General features: G+C 41.4%; 1 protein-coding gene across 6 annotated transcripts in view; it reads right to left on the bottom strand.

The window, feature by feature from the left end:
- Positions 1-836: 836 nt before the first annotated feature.
- Positions 837-27,840, bottom strand: part of BMPER (BMP binding endothelial regulator) — a 232,659-nt gene continuing 205,655 nt past the window's right edge. For all 6 annotated transcript variants that reach the window (XM_037837058.1, XM_037837052.1, XM_037837053.1 and 3 more), the window contains 2 exons: positions 11,218-11,348; positions 837-2,444 (listed from right to left, as the gene is read on the bottom strand). In XM_037837058.1, coding sequence (XP_037692986.1) covers positions 2,263-2,444; positions 11,218-11,348 — 313 coding nt within the window. In that variant the 3' untranslated portion in view covers positions 837-2,262. The remainder of the gene's footprint in view (positions 2,445-11,217; positions 11,349-27,840) is intronic.

The raw sequence follows: 27,840 nt of genomic DNA, 5'->3' as shown, positions 1-27,840 counted from the left end.
CAAACCCTGGATAAGGTTTGTTATACAAACTTGTAGTCCAGCCACCCAAAGCAGGGGAATTGGTTCATGCAGAAGAGCCCCCATCTTCACCTGCTGTAGCCGGCCATGATTCAAAGTGCTGGGAAACGGGCTGTCTGACCTTCTTGGGTGAAATCGGTCAGTCCTTGGGTGAATCACAAACAGTAAATAACCATTTACAATTTTCCCTTCTGCATCATTAAAACAGGTCCTTCTTTCGTAGCGGAAAACCCAGAGTGAACTGGAAGGGATTTAAAGCTAACCTAAAGGAATCTGTTCATTTACAGAACAAGAAACTAATGAGGAGATGCCAGTGGATTTGCCCTGCCCCTCCTTTAAGAACAGTGGGAGGAATAAATGAGATTATAAATGTGAAAGTGTTTGAAAGCCAAAAATGCCTCAGATTGTTGCCCAAAGTCACGTAGCAGGCAGTGGCTGATGTCTAGCTCTCTTGATTCTCAACCCTTCCCACTACACACATAGCCTCCTTGGGTCACATATAAAGCACAAGTGTGGCCCCAAATGAATAAGCAACGTGGACAAGACCATACACCAGACCTGGAACCCAAGACTCCTCCTACATCAGAGACCTCTTTCCAAGTTCAGCACTGAAGCAATAACCTGGGCACTTTGGACCCCAGATGCTTGAGCAATTAGGACCAAGTCCAATGACCCAACCAAATGTCCAGTGCACTGCCTGGCACCATTACACTCTGCCTCTATTCAGCTTATGCAAACAACTAGAGATGCTCCAATAAGAAATTCAAATTAATCCTTTAGTTGTCACATATATGTATAAAAGGAACACAAATGTCTTGGATAAGCAGTGGCAATATGTTTACTGTCAAAATATTTTGGGGTTTGACGCTATTAATAATCTTTATAACAATAAAGTATGATAGGGCATATAAATTATATCTAAATAAAACTTAAAAAAATAACATATCCATCATCTGATTAACATGTAGTTGATACAGCTTATATATGAAGTATATCACAGAACATCTTGAAAAAGAAAATGCATCATTTAAAATCTTAAACCCTTTATTTACTACATTGCAAGACATCTTATTTTTTTGGACATCAGCCAGTTTTGCTTTTGCTGACGTTTTCACTTATCCAATGAAAAACAAGAGTCAGGAAATTCACATGGTGACCAGTAGTAACCTATCAGTGAATTATAGACAATGTGTGGACTGTTCTTTGGACTGATGGTAAATCAACCATTCATTAAAAGCTTTCTTTCTAATAATTATAACCTATCAGGAATTGCAAAATAGTGCTGCACTTAGAATATTCTAGAAATGGCCAAGGACTTTCATTTTATACTTGGAATAGCCACAAAATGTAGGTGGCTTTCCTCAACTCATCCTAAATTGCTCTTGAGATTCCAAGGAGAGATTTCCTCAAATGTTGTGCAACAGTTTCTCCAAATATCTGCTGGAGTTCAAGGAAGTTAACATGTCATCCAGATACCCATTAATCTCTATGGGTGACATATAAGTGACCACATCCATCATACACACATATATAATTAGGGAACTCAAGGAATATGTAAAGACGTCAAGAAATTATTTGATTCTTTGGTTATGCCCTAGTGACAAATACATATTTCTTGGCAATTAGCCAACCAGTTTTGGAAATAACATCGGACCATGACCCAATAAAGTCCAACAGCCTATCTCTCACTTGACATGCACCATTAAGGCTTGTCACCAATCAACAGACATCTCTCTGAGGCATATGTTCCTTTCTTTGGAAATATGAAACGCCCCCATGTAAATTTGCCCTCCTCCAGAGAAACACATTTCCCACTCAACTGCAAATCCTGACTCAAAGCTCAAACTAATGTAGGCAGGCAATTTATGGCTCTTAGAAAACTTCCTTAAAAATGACAAATGTGTGCGATGTTAAAGCCATCCAATATGTCTGCATGACACCTTATTAAATTAAAAATGCCTGGTTTATTTATACAGTTTATCCAATGGCTTACAGATCAGGATCTTAGAAATAATACATGTTTTATAGCAAAAAATATACATACAATTATCCACCTGGAGTTCATATAAATGATGAAATGCTTTTTGTATACATCTATATATCTATATATGTACATATATATACTCTGTGTGTGGGTGTGTGTACTTGGCAGAATTAGCACATGAATACTGCAGTTCTTCACTGGCTGTTCCACTTCAGTGTCAAGGACACCAGGTGTCCAAGTCTTAAGAACTGGAAGAAAGGTCACCGCTGAGGACAAAGGACCGGCTTGATGCACCTTCCCTTGTGAAGGACCAGGTTTGCTGGACAGTGGCAACCGGCGACGCATGGCTTATTGCAGGGACCGATCTCATTCCAGTTGTCACAGGTCTTGACGCATCCTGGGCCACAGTTATCGTACACAGCGCCATGCTTACACTGGGTGGCTGAAAAAGAGGAAGGCACAAAGATGTGACAGGGACAGACGGCCACATTAATTACTCTCAGCCAAGCACCATTCCTGCAGGCTCATGTTGCTTCACAGACCTTTTCCCAAGCACAGGTTCATTTTTACATTTTAACAAAAGAATAGCAAACACAGAACATTCCTCAAACACTGGGGATCACTTGCACCTATAATCAACATGGCATCAAAATCCACCTGCTGGGCCATTGAACGTCAAAAGTGTTTTATTCTCAGATAAGACAAACTATAAATTAGTAAGCCTCCAAGAAAATCTATAAGATTATTTAGTTATTGAGAACAATATGAAAAATTAACTCCAAATAGTCCTTCCAGGTATTGAGCTGTGATGAATAGGCATATTTTGTGTAACCACATCAATATTCAAATATATAGAATTACATATACACAACACACAAATCCTACCAAGGATATGGGAAATGTTTGACATATTTTAACCAAATTGTGTGCTGGATTAATCAATTTGAGGCAAGTTATGAGCAAGAGTGGGGTAGAGTCCAAAAGAGAAAAATCAGATGTACGAATGGGGAGAAACTGACTCGCTGAGTCAGAGAATACAAAAATGAGAAGTTAGCCAAGTTATATGCAACTTACTATCTTTGTTAACTCAGAGCTAAAATGATTTTGATGATATTCTGAGAGTTCCTGAACATTCATGAACAGATTTGTCAGGAAAATAATGCAAGCATTCTGGAAGTTTTCTGACTCATAGATTTTCCATTTGAGTTCTTTCCAGTGGCAATCAATGGAGCTGCCTCTCATTCTCATGAACAGGAACAGGGACACGTAGAAATTGAGAAAGGAACTCTCCAAGGGCACCAATAACAGTCCCACTTGCATTTGAAGTTTCCAAACAAAAGTAATAGCAATGGAAGATCATCATCAACTGAAATGCCTCTAGTGTTGTCTATGCAGTTTGCAGAGTAATATCTGGCAAAGACCAATGCAATCGGAAAACAGAAACATAGAACCAGCTCTTCAAATATTCATGACATTAGGTAAAAAAATGAGAAAAGAGGTGCCCAATCCAGAGAACTCAATTACCTCTCGCAAGCTCTTACTTATGATTAGTAAACTGAACTGCATGAACATAAAATTTTGAGAAACTGAATTGGATCAACTTTATAACACTTGGCTCTATAATTAACATTTTTCAACATGGATTCTATTTCCATTTTAAGCATTGGTATATTTATCTCTGCCCCAACTGTTAACTAAACAAATGCTAACCACTTGTTCTGAATAAAGCCACTGTTTAGGTACTTTGGGGGAAGAGATGAATGTCATGGCCATCTGGTATACCAACAGAGGGATGCGGTATTTGATAGGTAATTACCAGCCAATTATACTGAAAACATCAAATGTAGTCATACTGATTCCTATGCTGAGCTCTCACCTTTGTGAGGTGTCTTCTCAAAGGAACTTACTATCTAAAATAACACCCTCATGCTCTCTACCTGTTTTCCTTATTTTTTACTCTTTACACATCTGACATTATACTAGCTCACCATCTGTCTTCCCCCCTAGAATGTAAGCTCCCTGAGTGCAGAGTTTTTGTCTGATCTACCACTGCATTTCCAGCACCTACCACATTTTCTGGAGTTAGGTATGGAAGGCATTAGGTATGGAAGCAAGCACTCAGTATTTGTTGAATAAATGAATGAGTTACAAAACAGATGTAACCACAACGGAAAGGGGGTTGCATATTTTCCATTTGCCCCTCCAGATCCATTCTCTATTCTCCTGACCCTGCTCTGTGCACCAGGAGCCTCAGCTCAGTGGAGGGTACCATTGGGTACCCTTGGGAAGGGTGAACACCAGCAGACTGGAGGGTGGGAAGAGAGGGAGGTCCATGTATTTATTCCCCTAGCCTTCTCCTTGTGTGGCCACTGTGGGGCACTACATTCTCAAGCAGAGGCCACAGTTCCTGTGGGGTTGCCCTCTCCACAAGGCTCTCTGTCCTCGGGTCTAATAACCAATCTCGCCCTTGCATCTTCAGGCCCAGGGGTAACACCAGCCAGTCTGTTATGGGCCTGGAACACTACACTATTCTTTTCTATTTCCCTACACCCTGTGCACACCCTATGTCATCCATCTATTGAACTTATCTCAAATTAGTCCATTTGAGGGTGCCACTTGTTTTCTACCTGAACCCTGACTGATAGAGGGACAAGTAAAAAATTTACTACTACTCTTTAAGGCTATTCTCCCAAAAGTTACCTTCGCATTGTAATTTTATTAAGTTGTTTCTGCTTTTCATAATTGAATTTCCATTCCTCAGGCCATGAGGAATCTCCCATAGCCAATGCCTGCCGTCCACCTTGATCTCACTGCTGTTATCTTGCTTGGTAAATGTCACCACCATTCACCAATCTGCCATTTGTCCCCTAATTCACACAGCTTCTTTGAGACTCAGTTCCCCTCCTCAGTCTTAAACTTTTCTCCCACTCCTCTGTCTGGATAGGATATCCCTTGACTGGATTCTCAGAGCATATGTTGCCTACCTGCATCACTGCATTTACCACCATAAAACCTCTAATCATCAGTTTTCGTCTCTCTTTCTTTCTCTCTCTCTTCAACTAAAATCTAGGATACTAGAGGTAAAGGCTGTCGATTTTCTTTATTTTCAGCGTGTAGCACAGTGCTTAACATGGGACAGATACTCAGGAGTGTTGGGTGACTGGATGGATGGCGGCATGGATGAGTGGGTGGGTGGATGAACATAATTCTCCCCTTTTAATCTCTCAATTTATGCTTCTCCAATAATCTTTTGACTTTTCACCTCCACCTTACAGTTCTTTTCTTTCTATTTTAATGACTAATGGAATACATGACTAATGATTTGGAAACATCCTAGATGAATATCATGTTCACAGAACAATTGTCTCCATGTGTTGTTATGTTTCTGTAGACTAATAGTGTTCAAAGATGCAAATCAGGATCACCTTGGGAGGTTCCTGATGCCTGGTCACTGCCCTAGACCAATTAAATTAGAATTTCTCAGGTTAGGACCAGGACATCAGTAATTTTTTTAAAATATTCCCTTGGCCCCAGGTGATTCAAATGTATAGTCAGGATTCAGAACAGATCCCATAAAAAACCCTCACATCTGTGCATTAGTCACTTCGGAGACTCATTAGATTTTTGGAAATGAGAAGGCAGCCAGCAATTCCAAAGTGGAAGCAGGTGAACAATGGAAGCGCCTACTGTTTCCCGTCACCTTCTACCTTAAATCCCACTGGACCTCTTCCCTAGTCTCAGATATGAGCATTGAGCTTCTTTTATTGATGGATCAAGACCATCTGCACGAGCATCCTCAACTCACCAGCCCCTACCACCCTCTCCTCATTTTCACCCATCCTTGCTCTGATTCTCTTCCAAATATGGAGATTTCCCAAGCCTTAACTCAAATGTCCCCTACTTCAAATAGCTTCCTGGATGTCCTCAGGATGCCCTTCCCTCTTCTGCAGCCCATAGCACTTTTCATGTTAAGTTATTTAGTTATATTTTAATCCTCCAATTACAGTACCGATATGGATATGTTCATAAGAGCACCCTGAGGATCTTTTATATATTTTCCTCACCCTCATCCCCAAAGATTTTTGACCTAGGTCTGCAGTGGAGCCCTGGTAGATGAAGCTTTAAGAATCTCCCAGAGTCACCCTGATATGCACCCCCAGATCAAGAGAGGTGAACCACTGAGACCTGGACTTCTAAGGGAAGCCTCCTTATCTTCCATGACCCAGAGTTCTGGCACAGAGCCAAGCATAGAGGAGCAGCTCAATAAAATCCTGTAGGATGCTGATTTAATCTTAATGACATTTAATCCATCACCCCAATTTCCAATGCAGATTCTATTTGCTGGCCTGGAGCTCATTTTCCACTCTGCTGCTTCCATAACGCCTCTTTCAACTCACCTTACCCTCCAGATACTTTGCTCCCCTTCAAATCTTACAAAGGACCCTTCTAGTATGTTCTTTCGTCTTCCTATCTCTCTTAATAGACACTAACTCTCCCCTGCTTCTCCTCTCTCTGACCTCACAATTCTTACATAGCTACCATTTAAATTCCTACTGTTCTATGACAGCTTACCTTTTGACTATTGAACAATTGTACTTCCTTCACTGCCTACGGGTAGACAGTAGAATGGAGAAAATGAAGAACTACAAGAAAACAAAATTACTCTCTAGTTTTCTCCTTCATCTTACAGATACCATTTTCAGTTCAATTCAAATTAAATCAGTAAACATCTACTGAGTGTCTACTCTGTGCTGGACATTCTGTTAGGCCTGGGGATTCAAATTTCAATCATATATCATCTCTGATCGCCAGTCACAGGAGCCTGGGTTTATAACGAAATAGGCAAAGCTAATGTGTAAACAGATTTTTAATAAAACGTGAGATGTATCATATGAGACAGTGAGAGCAAGGTACAGCGGAAGAGTAAAAGAGAGTCATCAGCTCAATGTTGGTGGGGAATTGGGCATCAAGGAAGACTTCAGAGACAAATTCCATTTGAGTTTTAAAAGGTGAGTAGAAAGTTGCCAATGGAAGGAGGAACTTCTCAGGCAGAGAGATCAGAAAGGGGAAAGGAAGGGGCACGGGAACGCAAGGTACCATGGATTAATCAGGGAAGAAACTATCTTTGGTTTACTGGGTGAGAGCATGGAATTAGGAGAGAGCATATAGGTAATAAAGCCAGAGAAGTAGGGATGGGCCAGAGACCTCAAAGGACCCTGTAAGTCTTGGAAAAGGGGAGCCTTGGAAGGGCTTTAAGCTGGGGTGTGTGTGTGTCGTAATCAGATTCGCTTTCAATATCATATACCTATTAAATGATCTTAGAAAGATGATAGTGGCTAAAGCCTGGTTCATCCTTCTGTGAATCCAATTTTTTTTTTCCAAACTTAAAAAAGGCAAAAGATAATTTTTTAAAAACTTGAATGGCATTTGAGTTACAAACATGCATTTAAAAAGAATTCCTTTAGTTAAATTTAAAAAAAAAATAGGAAACTATCAAAATGACTAGGATTTGCAATGTATTTATTCTCAAAGTGGCATTCAGGCAGCACCTGGTAAAGCATATATGAGCTATGTGCTGGTTTTATCAAGAGGCATGGCTCTGTGCCCACTGGAACTCAGTGTTCTCCATGTCCCCCAGTTGGGTACTGAGGGACAGGAAATGAAGGTGATAGTATCAAACTTTATCTCCTAAACTTTCATGAGAAGCATCCAGCCTGCCAAGGAAAAGCTGAGTGTGTGTAATTAGGGCAGATTGCTGCAGCCTAGGGGCTAATATTACCTGGGGTTTGTGGAGAAGGGACCTGCTCAAATAACCCAGCAAGACCTTCTGATGAGCTGCAGGAAGAAAGGCACATCCCCCTGGAATATCCCAGATATTCACTTCCAAGATGTATCATCTGAATGTGTACTGACAATTAGTGTCAGCTATGGGAGAGTGGCAGAAAATCTGCAATGGATGGCAATGTAAGATCCAGGAAACAAGGTCATAACAAATTTAGTGTCAGAACGTACCAAGCAACAACTACTAACGATAAGGAACAATTGGAAAGTCGCTATGGTTAATAAAGATCTAGATAACAAATATTTGGATGAATTAGTCGATGCTGTATATAAATACATAAACATGCATTCATACATATATTTATATTTTTCTACAATGCTTTTGCTAGTCTGTGTTCTCATAATGATTAAGAACAAGGACTAGGATGCAAATTGACCTGGGTTGGATTCCCAGCTTCCTCGCCTTCTAGCTCTATGATGTTCAGCAAACTGTTTAACTCTTCTAAGCCTCAGTGTCCTTATCAGTAAAAGATGTGTAATATAATGTTACCATATAGATTATTATGGGGATTAAGTAAGATAAAGATGCTAGTGTAGTCCTTGGAGCAAAGGATGTGCTTAGAAAATAGTAAATGCTACTATAAACCGTTATTATTAAACTTTATATACTTTCACTCTAGCCCTTAGCATATTCTAATTAGTGGTTCACCAGGTGAAACTATAATTCCAGTATTCATTTTTGCCACAGTTAGAGGACACATATTGTGTACCGATAGTCATGCTAGAGTTAAAATCCAGGCTAGCCTTTTAAATGACACTTGTTCATATCAAGTTTCTTGCCTGGCTGGCTTCTTATTTGTTCATCATCCAAGCTTTCTACTCTGGACAATTTCTATTTCCAGTTTTAAGTGGCCTTAAGTGTCGCCATGAGCCAAGATTCTGGGGGCTAAAAACAAGAAAAGAATATATTTTAAAATTAATATTTAATATTCTAGGTGGATCTGAAAGTAATCTACTGAGATGCTGCATATGTCTAAATTTGTTTCCTCACATACCAATCGTCAATCTGTGGAAATCTGTAATGTGTGTGTGTGTGTGTGTGTGTGTGTGTACAAGGTTCCTCTCCCTCTGTCTGCACATTGATGAATTTATACTTTACTCAGATGGCTCTACTAATTTCAACTGGCAAATGGAACCTTTCAGGAGTCATATTCCTTTTCCATTAGAAAAGCAATTTTAGCGCCAGAGACTCAGTCTCATCCCTGAAATTAGAAGGCTGGGCTGAGGTGTACACTCTTCAAATGCAATATGTGCACTGACACTGGGCTAAGTGAAGCTCTGGGCCAGGAAAGGAGGGTTCATATATTCTGTCTAATACAATTCTAAACACAGTGTCACCACAGCTAAGAAGATTGAGGCAGTTCTGTTGAGCACTGCATCACACTGGGATGGCAGATGGGGGCTTGACTCCATTTACTTTGTTTTCTGGTAGATTTCAGGGAAGGAGGACTCAAAATAGAGAAAGGGAGCTAGGAGTAATCAAGATGTGCTGGAAAGACACAGCTCCTCAGAAACATCTCCCACACACATTCCACCAGCCACCAAGTTAGAGATCAGCCATTTAGGCTCATCTTTCAGCAGCCTCGGCCACACATTAATGCAAACTATTTTTATCAGATCAATACTCTTGTGAGAAGGCAGCATTTTTAGACAGGCACTCTTGCTGGGGAAAGTGAATTCTGGCATAAAGATTGGATTTGGCTTTGCAGAGGTGAGAGCAAATCCAATAAGGAAGTCAGAGGGAAATAAAAGCGATTTGGTGCTTTTCCAAGGATACAAACCAGTAACTGTGTCAAGGGGTGGCTTGAGGAAGTTTTAGCAACCCCAAAATACCCATTACCCTACTTCACCAAAGCTACCCAAATAAACACACACTGTCAGTGGTTTCAAGTCTTGCTGCAGGTTAGAATCACCTGGCGAGCTTTTAAAACAGACATAAACCCAACTGAAGCAGGATATCTGAGCATGGAGCCTGGGCATGGGTTTCTTTATCTTTTTAAGCTCTTGGAGTGAATCAATGACCAGCAAGGCTAAGACCCACTGGTCTAAGTGAAAACAGTGTCCTTATGCTGTGAACACAGCCTCAAGGCAGTTCTTCTTGACCCCTCTTCCAACCAGACGATCATTCCTATCTTTCATATGTAGACATATGCATCTCCCTAGTTAGACCTTCCATGGTAAGCAGTGGCAGGGGCTACCTTCTTTTCTAATATCAGAGCTGAGATTCCAAGAACTGCACAGAATGCTGCAAACCCCATTCTCTTCAATCTAGGCAAATCTGGTCCTTTACAAAAAAAGTTTGTCAATCCTTAAACTACGTGAGAAATATTCAGTCATCTTGATTGAGCAACTTCTATGGCTTGGCAACTCTTCCAGAAATTTCATACACATGATAACTAATATTTATAGATAGATATTATCATAAAATTCCCAAATAGATTTAGACTCTGCCCCCTTCTCTCCACGTGAACTGCCACCATCTTATTCCAAGCCACCACCAATTTTTTTTTTTAATTGGGACCACAAAACTAGCCTCCCGCCTGGTCCCCTGCTTTTAGTCTTGTCTCCCTCCAGTCTATTTCCATACAGTAGCCAGGATAATCCCTTCAATGCAGGAAGAGTTTTGCTCAAAACCCATCAGTGGCTTCCACCCCATCTCCACTTTTCTATCTCTTTGCCCCTTCATCGCACTTACCATAACCTCCAAGTACTTATTGTACTTGTTTTTGTCTGGTTCTCCAGCTGGACTGCCAATACCACAATGACCTGGATCTCAACTCTTTTATTCACCAAAGCACCCCCAACGCTCCACAATGCCCAGTACAAAGCCACTTCCCAATAAATGTTTGTTGCATGAACAAAGGAGTCCATTTCACAGCTGTCAAATAAGCTAATGAACTCTGCGGTCAAAGAGCCAATAGCAATTATAGATAACTCTCAGGGTGAAAAGAACATTCCACTGTGATTTGTATAACAATCTCCCTCCCTCCAAAAATTATCACTTTTATCCTGAAGACCTTAAATGCCTGTAATTGTCCTGAATCTTCTTTGCTCCAAGCATAACCTAAGCCACAGCTGTGGCTGAACATGTGCTAAGTACATCCAGCTGGTAGCTTGAGGTTGGGAGGATTTTGCAATAGTGGAAATCCTATAATTGCTAAAATGTGCTTGCCACAGAGCATTTCTCTTAAGTACTTTCTACCCTGCCCAGTGTGTAGTCCCTGTGTTACATCAGACTGCAATCAACTTGGGTCACTGGTGGATTTTCCCTTTGGCCAACTGGGGATACGTCCACTCACACCGGCAAGTCTGCTCCATTGCCATCTCGAGCACCAGGGAACCCCTGAGGGATGGATCCCCCAGGACCTTCTCACCTGCACAGTTCTGCTGAGGTTCCCAGTGGACTTTGATGCCCTCTCTCTGGCAGGCCCGAGTATATGCCAGGAACGATTCACAGTAACAGTTTTTATGGACTGGACACTCGCACATGTCTGTCACGCAGGACCTGTGGGACCCAACAGAGAGAAATGAACACTTAAAAATATCAGATCATCAGGCATCCCAGATGTGAATTGCAGAAGGGGCTGTGTGGGTGTCTGGGGAGCCCTGATTGGACATTAAAGATGGTTATTTTAGCTGAGGACCTTAAAATGGTATAAAAATTCTGCATGAAACCTAAGTACTGGACACCTCTGAACAATGTGATATGAGGTCCCCTTTCTTCTAGAACAGCACTGTTTAATAGAATTTTCTGCATGACGGAAATGTTCTATAATCTCCACTGTCCGGAACAGTAGCCATTATCCACATTTGGTTAGGGAGCAGTAGAAATGTGGCTAGTGTGACTGAGGAACTGAATTTTAGCTTTTATTTAATTATAATGAACTTAAATGTAAACAGTCACAGGGTGGCTAGGGGATACCTGATGGAAGAGGGTAGCTACCATTTCAGGTGCTGCCATTTGTGAATAGCTTTGATATAAGAATAATGGGTTCCTCAATGTAACCACAATAGCAAGCAACTTGATGAAAGCATAAAATCTCATGGCTCTCTGAAGACATACACTTAAGACTGACAATATCTTAGCATCTTAGTCTTTTGAGGAACACTAATTCTTTAGCATTTGAGGTGACACATTCCAAATAAAGCAAGCATTGCAGGCCAGTAATTAGAATGAAAAGAAAGAGAATTGAACCAAGGTCTTGGTAGCTTAAATTTAAATATGGAAATAATGGGCCAGGACATAAAAAGAACTGAAAAGGGTTTAAATGCACACTAACATATTTTCAAACACATTGACCTCAAAGACATTGTCCTTATGTTGGTACATAATATTACGGTTTACAAAGTTTTGTCACATGCCATCCGCCATTGGAAGGTAAACAGAGCATCGTATAGTCCCTGTTTAATAAATGGAGTTATTTTACAAATAAACAGACCGGTCCAAAGTAAGTGGCAAAAGTGGGAAGTAAATTCCAACTCCTAACTCTGAAACTAGTGTTCTTTTTATCATGCCATATCACCATTCCCATTATGTTCCAGCAACTTTACTACCCAACAATTTTCAGTTAACATTTATGCAAGAGACCATAAAGATTATTAAAATTAAACTACCCTTATTTTCTTCATACCCTGTTCAGCAAACACCCTTCCTTACAGAATTTAATTCAAGGCTGAAATAGATTATTCAGAAGAGTTAGGAAAAAAAATAACACTCAAAATTACAAGTAGTACAAGTAGTCTCCGAAAGTAATCATGACATGGTCATCGAATGTTAATATGCCAACATTTTCTCTTGGTGTGTAATATGAATGCACACTGATTATACAGGGTGGGCAGCTGGCTCTATGTAAAAGTTGGCCCACTGACTGCTCTTAACAAGAATTAAACAGCAAAAACCATATTTAAGGATCAACAGACTCACAGTATACTAGAAAAGTTATTATAGCCCAATCCTCAGAGAACAGTCTTTGGGAATTATGAACTAATAGGGATAAAGAGAAACAGAACTGAAACATAAAGGGCCTCTTCTGTTTTATCAACTGAGAGATTATTTGATGAGTGATATTTAAGGCACACTAACCAGGACAGAAAAGCTGATCTCTCTTCTCTCTGTAATAAGTAAGGCTGCAGTTCTTAATACCTTCTTCCACTTTCATTACAGAAATTCTGTGAAGTCATGTTCAGGCCCTGACACTCAGGGCTGTGACTTTACATTGGGGTAGAGCCTCTGGACCTCCAAAGAGAGCCCAAATAAAGCCTGTCCTTGAAAGGGCCTCTAAACTGTCAGGGTATAAACCTTATTCCTTTGTTGTTTCAATTCTCATTTCAGGCTCACCCTTATGTGTCACGTTCAGGCTCAGATGTCACAGCAACTTTTTTGGCTTCCCCAGGTTCTAACCTCTAATCCCGTTCCTACTTCACTTGCCTCTCTAGCAGACTTTTGCTCCTCACCCTCTTTCCTGGGTTTCCAAGGCCCTGGCCCATGGGGTGTGGGTCCCCTTCCCTTGTCCACAGCTCCCATTGATGTGACATGGTTGGAATGGGATCTAAAGGGGCTGGCAAATGTACTTCCTACATGGGCGGGGAAAAACTGGTGTCAATATCAGGAGCTATGTCTTTCAACTTGAAAGGACATTCAATGCAATTCTGTAAAATTGTGTGGACAGTAAACCAAGCTTAATTTGTAAACTTTTTCTTTTACTTGATTTATACTAGTTGCTTATAAAGCTATTTATATAATTTAAACTAAATTATGGAGACAAGTGGGAGAAAATGTTCTGAGCACACATTGAATAATCACTGCATACATAAATTCCACTCTACCCACAGACCCCTCTGTCCCCACAGACATAATCAACAATGGACCTACCCTTTAAGTCTAAGGAAGAGTCGAGCTGATTTATATTATTTGGCATCATGAGGAGCAAGGTTTGAGGGAAATGCAGTGTTCAAGCCAGCCCTTTACTTGAAATATTTTACATATTTTACAGGCTTGAAAGATGTGCTTTGTCACAGAAGTTAAAACCGTTAAGATGCCTTTTTTTCCCCACTTATCAAGTTGATGACTTTTAACACAATAGAGCCAAGGATTTGTGAGAGAATGGAGAAACAGATATTTCTGTACTCTTCTGGCAGAAGTTTAAAAATAATACCTAGGTAGACCTTTGTTGAGCTATGTTGAACATTTTGCTACACTGAGCATTTTATGTAGATTGTGTCACTTAATCCACAAAGCGAGGGGATACGAGGCAGGAATTATTACCACTCCATTTAACAGATAGAGAAACTGTGGTGCAGAAATGTTAAGTAATTTGCCCAAGGTCATATGGCTGTTGGCAGATCCGGAGATCCAAACCAGGACTGCGACTTGTTCTTTCTGATCTCAAAACCCATGTTCTTAGTAACCATATTAGATGATCTTTCCGGAGAGCAACTTGGCAAGATTGATAAGTAGCGCTGAGAAAGGCTGTGAGCAATTATACACCTAAGGAAAGAGTAAAATGCATGGACAAACTTCAAATGCAAATATTTTCATATAATGCTATATAAATGCTATATAAAAAAATGGAAGTAACCTAAATTGTCTACAATACAGCCTAATTCACTAAGTCCAGGAGGTCCCTACAAGAACATACTGTACAGCCAATGCAATGGATGATTTGGAAATACGTTTTAAAAATAAGTGGCAATGTTCAAGAGGGATTAAGTGAAAAAAATCAGGTTAAAAAAACTGGGTTGCAATAGTGTGTGACCACACAGAGAAAACAAAACTAAGTGGAAACGGATAAGCCCACACGTCCACAACGGTCAACTCTGGACAGTGCAGCTGTGGATCTTCTTAATTTCTTATCTGTATTTTCTACAATGAGCACATATCATTTTCCTAAAAAGATAAACATCACGGCTTATTTTTAAAACAGCCAAAAGAATAACATGGAAAATATCAATATTAAAATCAGAATTTAGGAAAATAGAGAATGGGAGAAAATGACAGCATCCATTTATAGATCTTACTTATTAAACAGTTCTCCAGCTAAAATTTTTCCAATTCATTTATTGAAGGCCTCTTGATACACTTTGATTAAATTCATTTTGTATTGTCCTCACACTTCTACCTCATTGGTCCATTGATGCTGTGAACTTGACATCCAAGCAGATGGAATGGATAATGGAATAATTATGCATGCTTCTACTGGTTAAAAGGGGTTTATTAAGAGCATCCTCAAATGCTCTTCAAATTCAGGAAGAGGGGTAAAAAAGACTATTGTTATTTAAATGTCCAATCTGTGTTTATCACATTTAATAACTCAGTATCAGGAAAATCTAATTTATGACCGAGTGGAGTTGAATTTTTATCCTCATAGAAGTTTGTCAACCTTTCCTAAATCAGTATCACAATACTACACATTTATATTCATTTACAGAATAAGTAGTAACATTTAGTCACTTTTAGTAGTTACTGAGATTTATGGCTTTGGTATCTCAGCTTTCCTGATGTTATTCTGCCAGAGTGTTCTGTTCTGTTTGATATTGAGTATTGGTCAGGAAACACAACTGCCCATTGCTCCAAAGGGAAAACACATGTTGTTTTATATTGATCTTTCCCAGGAAAGTTCCATATGTAAAGAACACCCATGTACCCTTCAGGTTTCTACTTTAATAGAATTAACAAAGCAAAAAAATGGATGGCCTCTATGTAATGCCAAAGCCTAACAGTCTTCTCAACTTGCCTTCACAGAGCTTTTAATTCATGTACCTAGAAATGGTTTTCTGATTTATCTGCTCTGCCCCTGGCACCCTGCCTGGCAGCCGTGAGGGGCAGGCTAGACTCTGGCTCAGTGGGGTTTAACTAGCTGCTCAGTGCTATGCAGGACTATGCCAGGAGCTGCTGCAGGGTCACTGTGAGCTGGCACCATGCTGGGCAGCAGCTCGTGACGCGCCAACTGCCTTGCTTCTCTAATTGTCGTACATATGTGTGTTGTGCTTCAGTAAGATTCTTTGAAGTCATAAGCAATGTTTTAAACCTTTTGCTCATAGCACCCAGCACAATAATGGTATCAGAATCCATCTGTGGTCCACTCCCTGCCTGAAATCCAATTTTTCACAATTCACCTGCAGGGGAGCCTTCACCATCTTTATTTTCCCATCAAGCCACAGCCACTGCTTCTTGCAAAGCTCAGTAACCAGTAACCTACTACATGGATATATTTAAATTTAAATAAATTACAGTTAAAATTTTGAATTCCGTTCCCTCAGTCACAAGAGCCACATTTTAAGTGTCCAGTAGCCACAGGTGGCTAGTGGTGACCATAATGGGCAGTGCAGAAATGGAACATTTCCATCACCACAGAAAGTTCTATTGGAAGCACTGCCAGGAATGCAGCTCCATCCACATTGGGTCACCATTCCTGTCCTCCCCAGGGGGATTTATAGCTCACCGCTGCTCTCTGACTGGATGCCTCCAGAGAAAGATCAAATGTCTTGACATCAAATTCAAGGCGCCTAACCATCTAGAGTACAGCCTACTTTCCTAATCTCACCCCTCTTTCTTCTCTCCTATTCTTATCCAGTCATAGGGAAAGTCTCATCAACCTTCAAACTTCCTTCCTTCCACCTTGCTATTCCTGCCTTAATATCCTTTCTTGACTTTTCCATTGGAAAAATCTGATTCCTATCCTTTAAGACCCAATTCAAATTCCTCAGTGGTGCTTCCTTTACTGACCCCAAGGAAGTCCCCCCCCCCCAAACTGGGTTGTTATCCCACCGACACCTTTATTACTGCACAGACCCTTTGAATCACAGTTGCCTCTTTCCCTGTTTGGGGGGAAATGACTATGACTGTGTCTTGCTCATCCAACCTCCAGCACATCCCTTGAACATGTTGCTTGGTAAATATGTGGTGAATCAAGAGTGGCTAGAATGGCCTGATACTCTCAACCCAGCCTCCACAGGGTTGGACAGCTGGACACTTTGATATCTACTGCTATTCTCTGGCTACTCCCTACCAGGGACATGGATATGAGAGCTGCTGACCAGAGGAACCTCTGAACTAAGCTGCTTCTACAATATTTTTGCTGCCACTTTCACACTGAACTTCACCCTTTACTCCTCTCCTGTCAACTAGGGATTTTTTTTTTAATTTAATAATTGGTGGAAAAAACAATTTGATGGGAGAATTTTGATTTAGTGATACATTTCCAGCAAAGCACATGTTCAATATTGTAAGAACAACCTATAGCTTTCATGTTATTAAAAAGGCAAGCCGCCAATGTTGCTAAAATCAAAATACCAAACATCTCTATGCTTCCTAGCAACAGCATATCCAAGTGGTTTCCCCTCTAATTTCTTTGGCACAAGGGCCACCCCCGGCAGAGAGAGGCAAGTGCTCACACAAGAGCAATTCTGAAATACAGATGCCTTAACCATCGGGAACTTGTCCATACTGCTTCTGCAAGAACAAAAGGGCAAGCCAGGGAGCACAGCCCCATCTGAAGCCAGATATTCAAGGCTCTGGGTTTCCCCTCTGCCACCAGGAAGGGTTTCTGGCCCAGACTATGTTTTTCAATCTGAAGGTGGGCTTTCCTGAGAGCAAAGACAAATGTGGGCAGAACTCAGCAGCACGTGGAAGACTACTAGAAATCCACACTGGGGTCATATGGCCTTCCTTGTTCCACGGGATCTGAGAAGTTCACAGAAGTGAGTGAGAGCATCAGAGAAAGGGAGGGACTGAGACAGGGTCTCTGTTGAATGGGCAGAAATGTAGTCAGCTAGCAAGATGACTGCTAAGAAATTAACTTATACATTAACCCTTGAAGTTTTGCCCTGGCCTTCCTAACCTGAGTTGCACAGAAACAACTAGTAGTAGTAGTCAAGGTAAAAAGGCATATCTATGCCACATTGTACCTACAGCATGATAAACGGGGCCAAAAGATACAATTGTGCAAAATGTGAGGTTGCTTTATTGCGAGGTTAATAAAATGGGGAGAGCAAGCCTGCTGAGCCGGCCAGTGGAGATTTCCCACAGCTCCCTCCAGATCCTTCCTGGTTCAGCGCTGTTTGGCACCTCCTGAGGGTACTGTCCACTCTGGCGTCAATACTGGTGAGAATAGTCAGGGTTCTGTGGCTGCGTGGGGTTGACAGCTCAGCACAGCAATTGCAGGCATCTCTGGATTAGCCTATCCATTTCATCAACTTGATCTGGGGAGACTGGGGCAGGAGAATGCAGGGACTGGGCGTATGGTCAGAGATGCCGACCGTATCCCCTGTCCGGCCTCTCCCGACATACACGCAAATAAGATGTCAGCCCACCCCTGAGTGGGAAGAGAACTTCATGGAGCCCCTGTTCATTCCAGGCACTGAGCAAAGCACAGAGACTAATGGAGATGGGCCCACCTATAAGGGGGAAGGGAGGTGTACAGATACTAAAAATCAGTCTCCAACTAATAAAAGGGCCATCATAGGCAGGAACCCAGTGCAATGGACACTGAGGACTAACTCTAGGGGCTGGGGGTGGGGGTGGAGCAGAAGGCTTCACAGAGCAGGAAACGTGAGCTGGGCCACGAAGTGTCCATGGAGTTTTGCCTGGTTAGAGAAGAGGGGAGACGAAATTCCAGACAAAGGGAAAGCGCCCGAGGCAAGAGCTGGCGTCTCCAAATCATCGCATCTTAAACTCAATAGAGTCATGTGGTCCAACCTCCCAATATTGAAAAAAAAAAAAAGAAAAAATCCGTGACAGACCTCATGCAGCCTCTTCCTGAAGACCTGTGAGGACATGAAGCTGAAGCAGCATGGGGGATCTACTTGCTTTGAAACTTATTTCTTGCAGGGGACCAAACCGTCCTACTCTCCCACCTTTACTCTTAGTTCTGACGTCTGGAGCCACCCAGAACCCACGTGCTCCTCTCCACCACAGCTCTTCAATTATCTTCCTGTGCTCCCTGCTCAGCCGTGGGGTGACGTCTTCCTGCCTTCTGTGAACTTCCCTCCCTGTAACCTGCTCTCTCCCTGGATAAAACTGAAATTCAACTATGAGGCAACAGGGAACCTACCAATTCAGTTTGATAATTACTAGCAAACCCCTCTTCAGAGGCCTGCATTTTGCTCCTGGCTTATTTATGTTTTCTATTTATGTATAGCTCCACTTTAAAACTAAGGGACTCTACATTTTTACCTAAATTAGACTCTCTCCAGATACTGAAAATATTGATTTTTTAATCCTCATAACATTCCTCGGGAGGCAAATGCCATTACCTGCACAATAGAAAATAACACAGTGTAGGACTCTATACGTGGCCATCAGCCTCTGACAACCTCCTAAACCTACAGGTTGGTTTTGGGAGTTCTGTAGGCACCAGTGCACAATGAGCCCCCTTTGAACAGTAGCAATGCTTACGATTTTCCATGGATGCTAATTTAAAAGAAGTCTCTCACACTTGCTCTTAGCAGAGTCACATTTTAGCAGTGCCCAAGCCACTAGTACAGCATGTTCTGGAATCTAAAATACTTTCTCCCTTGATAAAGTCACTGGTCAGACCATATGTGGAGACTATGATCCCTGTGCCCACAGTTAAATTTTCGTGAAGCTCAGGCATCGGGGAGTTGTGTGCACAGCCTTTAAAAGGGCCAGATACTGGAAGCCATATAACCACCAGCAGTCTGGTTTAGAAATACTCCTTCTGGGAAACATGCGCTATCTTTTCTCGACTATGTAACACCATCTCCATGAAGGGAAACACGATCATGATTAACAGGCATTTGAGAAGTTGGCACTTTTCAAGGGAAGGTTCTTCCTTCTTTCAGTTTGGCCCGGACGGGCAGAGCCAGGTTGAATGTTGGACTCACAGGGGAAGCCTGGGCACTGGCCCCCTCTAGTGGCCGAGAGCTAGATCGCCAAGAAACTGCAGCATTTGCTTCTCAAGTCCCATGTTTTTCGTTTGTTTTAATTTTTATCCTGGTAACATATTTACAATCTAAAATTCAGATTACTCTTCACTCTTTCAGAGGCTGGCTGGTAAGAGAGAAGATTAAAATGCCTGCTTGGCAGAAAAACAATCACTTTTCTCTGAAACTGGCATTCAATTCATCAACGCCCCACTCTCTATAAAACAATTTTAAGAGTGGTGTACAGAATCCCTGCATAATCTTAAAAGCCTAGATCTGGTTCCTGGTACAGACGAAGGTGGGAAATATCAGAGGCGCCCTGCCAGCAGAGGGTGGAGCCATGTGGCGCATCAGGGAAAAGCCTCTGCTCCTTCCATCTTCTCTGTAAAATCTCATTTTCCCTCTGCACTGCTTCTGGCCCCACATAACTTCTGCTTTTAAGACTCTCAAGTACAAAAGAGGATTGAACCCTTCACCTAAGCAGGAGAGTCACATTCTCTATCAAGCCTGAGGCAGCACAGAGTCAGAGGAGGAGAGAGGTGCAGGGATATTGCCTTGGTAACCCCACCTCCTCATCTGTGAAAGGGCAGAGTGCATTCCTATGCCAGTATCTGGACTTGCTCAGCTCGCCTGGTGACCAGTGGTGCTCACACCTGGGAAGACCTTCCCAAAATGAGAGGGTCTCTTTATCCAAAAAGTCTCAGTACCTCCCTGTGGGGAACCCCTCTCCTCATATTTCTACCACCACAGTAGACAGATGCACGCCAGCTTTGAAACTGTCCCATTCGACTCAGCAAACCCTTATTGAGTGTCTGCTGTGTGCAAAGCCCTGGGCTGGGTCCTGTGGGAATGCAGAAAGAAATGAGACCCTGCCTTAAACCTCCTGGTTCACCAAGTGGTGGGCAAAGCAGGGCTGGAATAAATAAGGCACTGAAGTAATCAGAGTGCAAAAGTTAAGGAGGCACTCACTCTAGGGCTCCTGTGAGGGCAGGTCAGCAATTGAGAGCCAGAGCCTCCTTAAATTTTGCTCCCAGGCACCTGCCTCTCTTGACCCTCCATAATAATCTTGGACCCAGAGGAAAGCTACCTACCCGTGAGTGCTCCAACAGCACAAACTATCAGGGAGTTGGAGGATCCCCCAAGGAAAGGCAAAGCACGCAATGGTTAAAATCCAGGCTCTGTGATCTTAGACAAGTTATTCACTGTTCTAAGGCTTTTTGTCTTTGTATAATCTCTCTCATAGGGTTCTCATGGAAAGTGAAAATGACTAAACATATATGAAGCACCTAGTAATGTGCCTGGAACTCACAGGGATTTGATAAATGTTGGGTCTCTGCCCCCATCCACTCCCACCACAAGCAACCCCTAAAAAGAAGTGAGAGAGGCAGGACTGCCGCGGCCTCTCTCTTTGCCCCTGCCAAAGTACAGAGCTAGAAGAGCATCCACAAATGGGGCTTTGATTTCTCTTGTTCATCATTCTAGGGGCCCATCCCTATAGGCTACCTTCCCTGGGACTTCTCCCCCAGCAGTGCCTTTGTGAAACTTTGCCACTTGCAGCCCAGCAATGCCAAAACATGTCTGCCCTTCAGGGCCATGGCTGCCTGCAGAGAGGGGAGTCCCTGGGTGTGTGTGTTCCTAAGTGGCTGGGAATAAAATCTATGAAAGTGAGGGCATCCAGCAGCTGGGGGACACACCCCAGCCACACGCCACCACCACCACCAGCCTGACAGCTTCAAAGGGGCTGATCCTGCCATCAGCCTTTTCCGCATTAGGCAGTGGATGGGTGCCAAGTCCCACAAACAGGCAAAGACACGAATCCTCCATGGCAGGCATTAATAAAAGGGCGGCAGTGGCGGCTGCCCATGGAGAATGTGGTGCGGTGGTGAAATTTTTCAGATGCTGGGTGCCTTTCATCAGGCATCTGCCGTGCCTCTCGGTTCCACAATAAACCAACATTCCCATTCACTCACTCTGGGCAGCCTTCGCTTAACAGGGATAACTCAGCTTTTCAGGGCCTTAAAGGAGAGTTACATCTACGGGGCAGAAGGCCATCCTCAAATCACAGAAAAGAGGTTCAGTGACCAGACATTCCCAAAACCCAAATCATAAACACCCTTGGCCAACCGCCTCCATGCCAGCCTCCCCAGCTGGTGCTGGTATAAGGCCCTGAGAAAGGCCTGTTTCCTATAAGCAACTGATGGGAAAATTGCCTTAAAAGTCACTCAAGGGTGGGGCAATGTTTATTGAGTACCTATTATGTACCGTGTACATTCCATGTATTAGTGCATATAATCCTGAGTGTGAAGCCAGGGAAATAAGGCTCAAAGGGTGAAGCATTTTCTAAAAATATCACACTCTTAGTGCATGGCAAGGTCAGCCTCTAAAGCCGGGTCCATGCTCTCTCCCCTACCACAGGTTCCCTTCCAGAGCACATGCTGTTCTTCCACCCGGAATGTTCTTCCACCTGCTCCCCTTGGTTAAAATCTTTTCCTTGTTTGAAACTCAGCACAATAGCTTTCTCAGGGAACATTTTGGAAATATGCAAACTAGATATGGTAGCTATTAAGCATTCTCATTGCATTCCTGTATGATCCTTATCACAGCCTGCAACTGTGTTCTCGCATGACTAACGACTCACACGACTGACACACCACACTCCAGGGCAGGCAGGTTTTGCTCACCATTTTCCCCCAGGCTTAGCTCGATGCCTGGCTTAGAGGAGATGCTCAAAACTTCTCTACTGAACGCATCATTTATAGGTGTGTTTATAGTCCAAGACCAGCTGAAGTGATTACTAAGGTGACAGTGAGAATCAGATGGTTAAATGGACTGAGAGATTTTCAAACAGAAGTGAGCATCCCATGGATTTACCATGAACAGACTACGTGGAATAAGTTCTGAAAATTGGCTTCTGGGTTAGGCAATGAAGAGGCCAGTGGCCTTAGCAGGAATAATTTCAGGGGAGTGGTCGGGACAGAAATCATCCTGAACTATTGATGACTATTTCTGCAGATTGGCAGTGAAGGGAAGGAGAGAAATGGCAGTAATTTCAAAGGAAGGCAAGAGAGTGGTGGGCGTGTGTGCAGGTGCACTTACATGTGTGTCTTTTAGAATCAAGGAAGAGTGAGCATGTTTTACACCAAGGACAAACAACTCAAAGAGATGTTTAAGCTAAAGAGATGGAGTGGTTAGGTAACTGGTAGTGTGGTATCATGACTAACATAGGAGAGGATGGGATCAAGAATGCAGGGGAGCTCTAGCTACCAAAAGAATCAAATACATAGGAATAAATTTAACCAAGGATATAAAGGAAACACAGAAAACTAGAAAACACTGATGAAAGGAATTGAAGAAGGCCTAAATAAGTGGAAGGGCATTCTGTGTTCATGGATTGGAAGACTAAACATTGCTAAGATGTCAATTCTACCCAAAGCGCTATACAGCTTCGACACAATACCTATCAAAATTCCAAAAGACTTCTTCACAGAAATGGAAAAAACAATAAAAAAATTCATATGGAAGGGTAAAGTGTCCCAAATAGCCAAAACCATCTTGGAAAAAGAAGAACAAAGTTGGAGGATTCACACTTTTTGATTTTAAAATGTAATATAAAACCACAGTAATCAAAACAGCATGGTACTAAAAGGGGGATGCAAAATGAGACGAAATAGTTTCAGTGGCTGAGAGATTTCAAATGGAGTCGAGAGGTCACTCTGGTGGACATTCTTATGCACTATATAGATAACACCTCTTAGGTTTTAATGTATTGGAATAGCTAGAAGTAAATACCTGAAACTACCAAACTCCAACCCAGCAGTCTGGACTCCTGAAGACAATTATAGAATAATGTAGATTACAAGGGGTGACAGTGTGATTGTGAGGACCTTGTGGATCACACCCCCTTTATCTAGTGTATGGATGAGTAGAAAAATGGGGATAAAAACTAAAGGACAAATGGGGTGGGATGGGGGGGATGATTTGGGTGTTCTTTTTTCACTTTTATTTTTTATTCTTGTTCTGGTTCTTTCTGATGTAAGGAAAATGTTCAGAGATGGATTGTGGTGATGAATGCATAACTATGTTATCATACTGTGGACAGTGGATTGTATATCATGGATGATTGTATGGTGTGTGAATGTATTTCAATAAAACTGAATTTAATTAAAAAAAAAAAACAGCATGGTACTGGCAAAAGGAGAACATAGACACCAATAAAATAATTCAGAAATAAACCCTCCGACCTTTGGCTAATTGATGTTTAGCAAGGGTGCCAAGTCCACTCTGCAGGAAAAGAGTAGTCTCTTCAAAAACGGTGCTGAGAGAACTGGGTAGCCATGTGTAAAAGAACAAAGGTGGACCCCTCACTCACATAATATAAAAATGATCTCCAAACAGATCAAGCACCTAAATATAAGAACAAAACTATAAAATTCCTAGAAGAAAACAGAGGCAAACATCTTCAGGATGGTGTGTTAGGCAGCGGTTTCTTAGATTTTACACCAAAAGCACAAGCAACAAAAGAAAAAAAAGAGAGAATTTTGACTATATCAGAATTTAAAACCTTTGTATGCCAAAGGACATTATCAAGAAAGTGAAAAGACTACCTATAGAATGAGATAAAATGATTGCCAACTACATACCCTGACAAGGGATTGAAATGTAGAGTATATTTTAAAAATCCTACAACTCAACAACAAAAAGTCAAACAACCCAATTTTTAAAATGAGACAAAGTCTTGAATAGATATTTCTCCAAAGGAGACATACAAATAGCCAATAAGGATATAAAAAGGGCTCAATATCATTAGCCATCAGAAAAATGAAATCAAAACTACAAGCCAACATCTCATACCCACTAGAATGGCTACTATTACTTAAAAAAAAAAATGGAAAATAACAAATGTTGGAGGGGATGTGGAGAAATAGGAACTCCTGTACATTGTTGATGGGAATGTAAAATGGTGCAGCCACTGTGGAAAAGTCTGGCAATTCTGCAGAAATAGAGAATCACCATAAGTCCCAGCAATCCCACTTCTAGATATATACCCCAACAAACTGAAAACATGCCTTTGAATAGATATTTGCACACTGATGTTCACAGCAGTATTATTCACAGTAGCCACAAAGTGGTAGCGATAAGTGTCCAACGATGGACGAATGGATAGACAAAATGTGGGTATGAGATATACAATGGAATATTATTTGGCTGTAAAAAGGAATGACATTCTGATGCATGCTACAACATGGATGAACCCTGAAGACATCATGTTGAGTGAAATGAGCCAGACAGAAAAGGGCAAATACTGTATGATCTCACTTACATAAAATAAGCAGAATATGTGAAAGCATAAAGTCAGAAACCAGAATACAAGTTACCAGGAGCCAAGTCGGGGAGAGGAATGGGAGGTGATGTCTAATTGGTACGAGAGTTTCTGTTTGATGATGGACAAGTTTTGGCAATGGATGATGGTGACAGAGGTGTAATATTGTGAATGCGATCAGGATCAGTGGATTGTACATTTGAAAAGGGATAAAAAGGAAAATTTGGGGATATATATGCTACAAAAAAAATAGAGCTATACAACACAAACAGTGAATCCATGGTAATATAAACAGTGGGCTAAAGTTAATAGCATAATTATAATAACATCGTTTCATCAATTGTAACAAAAGTACCACCTTGATGCAAAATGTCACTAATAGAAAAAACTGTGTGTAGGAGAGGAGGGTAAATGGGAGCTCTGTACTTTCTGCATGATGTTTCTGCAAACCTACAACTGCTCTAATAAAAAAGAAAATAAAGAATGCAAGGGAAAGATTGCCCTTCTAATCATCTGTAGTTTCCAGTAGTCAAATTCCTGAAAAAATGAAAAAGAAAACCTTAAAAGTCCTTATGCTTATATAAGGTGCAGTAGGGGAAGTGGTAAAAAGCAAGCCCTCTTTCTAGATCAGCAGTTGTGCAAAGAAAGATCATGCTCTCAATACAAATATTTAGCAAAAAGGGGGGGGGGCGGGTTGAAGTGAATGAAGTTTGTGAACGGTGCTTTAGGGTGAGGCAGAATTCCAGACACAGGGTTTGTAAAGCTTCAGAGAACCGCAGTGCGGCTCTCCCTCAGCCCAGGTCCTTTGGGGGCCCAGGGCAAATGAACTAAAATAAAACTAAATCAGAGTTTAAATCAGGCAGAAATTTAGTGCTGGAGAAATTTGTCCTTAACTCCCATGGAGAAAAAGATAATACGGCAACCTGTCCAGACCTTAATTTTATGAACTAAGGTTAGTGATGGAATATTTTTCCCTAAAGCAGAGGAAGCACCTGTAATTTAGGAAACATTTCTTTTTCTGCAACCTTTCTAGATGCTTTCTTCCTACATGTTGTCATACTCCCACTATACAGTAAAAGTGTTAATAGCAATGATCACAGCAACCCATCTTGGTTTAGGACCAGTGAGTGCTCAAAAAACTCACCAACCGGCTGGATGGCTCAATAATCAGTCACAGAATCACAGAATCATAGAGTCTTAAAAGACTTCAGGGAGCATCTATTCTTTACAGGAATTCCTTTTATAACACTCTGACAGATGGCCTTGCATCTGTATCCTGTCTGTGATGGGAGCACAGTAGCTTTTTAGGAATCTCATTCCTGTGATAGACAATTACGGCTTCTATATCTCAGGAAGTTTTCTTACATATTAAACCCAAATGTGTTCTATAACTTCCACCCATTTGTTCAGCTTCTGCCTTCTGTTGCCTTATGGAATTATTCTATTCTATTCAGGCTTCCATATGACCTCCTTTTCAAATAAAATACACAAAATAAAATGTTCCACTTAGAAGTTAAACTTTTTAGGGACTTGCAGAAATATTCCTGTTACACCATTTTTTTACTTCCTATGCTTTTATTTCCTTTATACCTAGCAGCTAAAGGATGTTCAACCTAAGTATAAACCGTTCCTTTTTATTTAGTCCTTCAACAAATCTCTACTGAGCAAGGCACCTGTTCCAAGGAAGGAACAAAGATGAATAAGGTAGAGTTTCTGTTAGAAACCATGCAACATGAAAAATAAATTGCAATAAAAGGAGAAAAAGGGTGAATGCTGTAAAAATCAGCACAGTGTTACCAAGGGAGTTCAAGGAGAGAGAGTAATTAGTCTGGCATGGAGGGTAAGGTTTACCCATGCAAAAAGGAAGGAAGGGCTTTTCAGAAAATACATACATTGGAAAAATATATATTTTTTTTGAAACGCCATGTCTTCCATTTGGGGATCCATGGGCATCAGGAAAGGGAATAGGCACCACGGTACATAAATTGGAGAAGCAGGTTGTGCTCACATAATGGGCTGCCACATACTTCAAAATATGAAGCACAATCATTTGGGAAATCAGAAGAAATCAGGATATTATATTCAGATACAATGGAGGGCAGAGTGGTGGAAACATAAAATCATTCTTTCATTTTTCTCTCATAAAAGTGTGCTCAGTTAATGTCTTCTCAGATAGGAAAGGATACATTCTTCAACCCGCAGATGTTTATTGAGCACCTTCTACGTGCTGGTCACTGTGCTAGGTGCTGAGGACTCAGCAGGAAATAGGTCCTTCTCCACGCTTCCATTCTAAGTGGGGAATGGGACTAAAAATAGACTAGATAAAATAATTTCTGGTTTGAGAAAGAGTAATGGGTGAGGATAGGGGGTTATTTGAGACACTGCTGGTCAGGAAAGGACTATCTGAGGAAGTGACATTGACCTGAATGTTGAGGAGGAGGTTGTTCCAGGCAGAGGCAGCAATGAGCTTGGCATATTTCAGGAAAAGTAGAAAAGCCAATCTGGTTGGACATAATCTATATAGGGAACTACAATTAATTTTTTATGGCCTGAGTGGGTGCACATATGTGGGAGGGATTGTAGTCTTAATACCAAAACAGAACAAAGAAAGAGCACAGACAGAACTACAGACTCTGTTTACAAATATAAAGGTAAAAATACTGTATAAAATATAATTGAACAGAATACAACAGTACATTAAAAGAACAATATGTCATACCCAAGAAGTGCTTGTTTTAGGAATGCAAAGTTGGTTTGATATCAAGATATTTAATGATATAATTTATCACATTAA

This window comes from Choloepus didactylus, chromosome 5 (assembly GCF_015220235.1).
Source record: "Choloepus didactylus isolate mChoDid1 chromosome 5, mChoDid1.pri, whole genome shotgun sequence".
Lineage (NCBI taxonomy): Eukaryota > Metazoa > Chordata > Mammalia > Pilosa > Megalonychidae > Choloepus > Choloepus didactylus.
The sequence above is the reverse complement of the archived record's forward strand: the minus strand, read 5'-3'. Positions and strand labels throughout refer to the sequence as shown.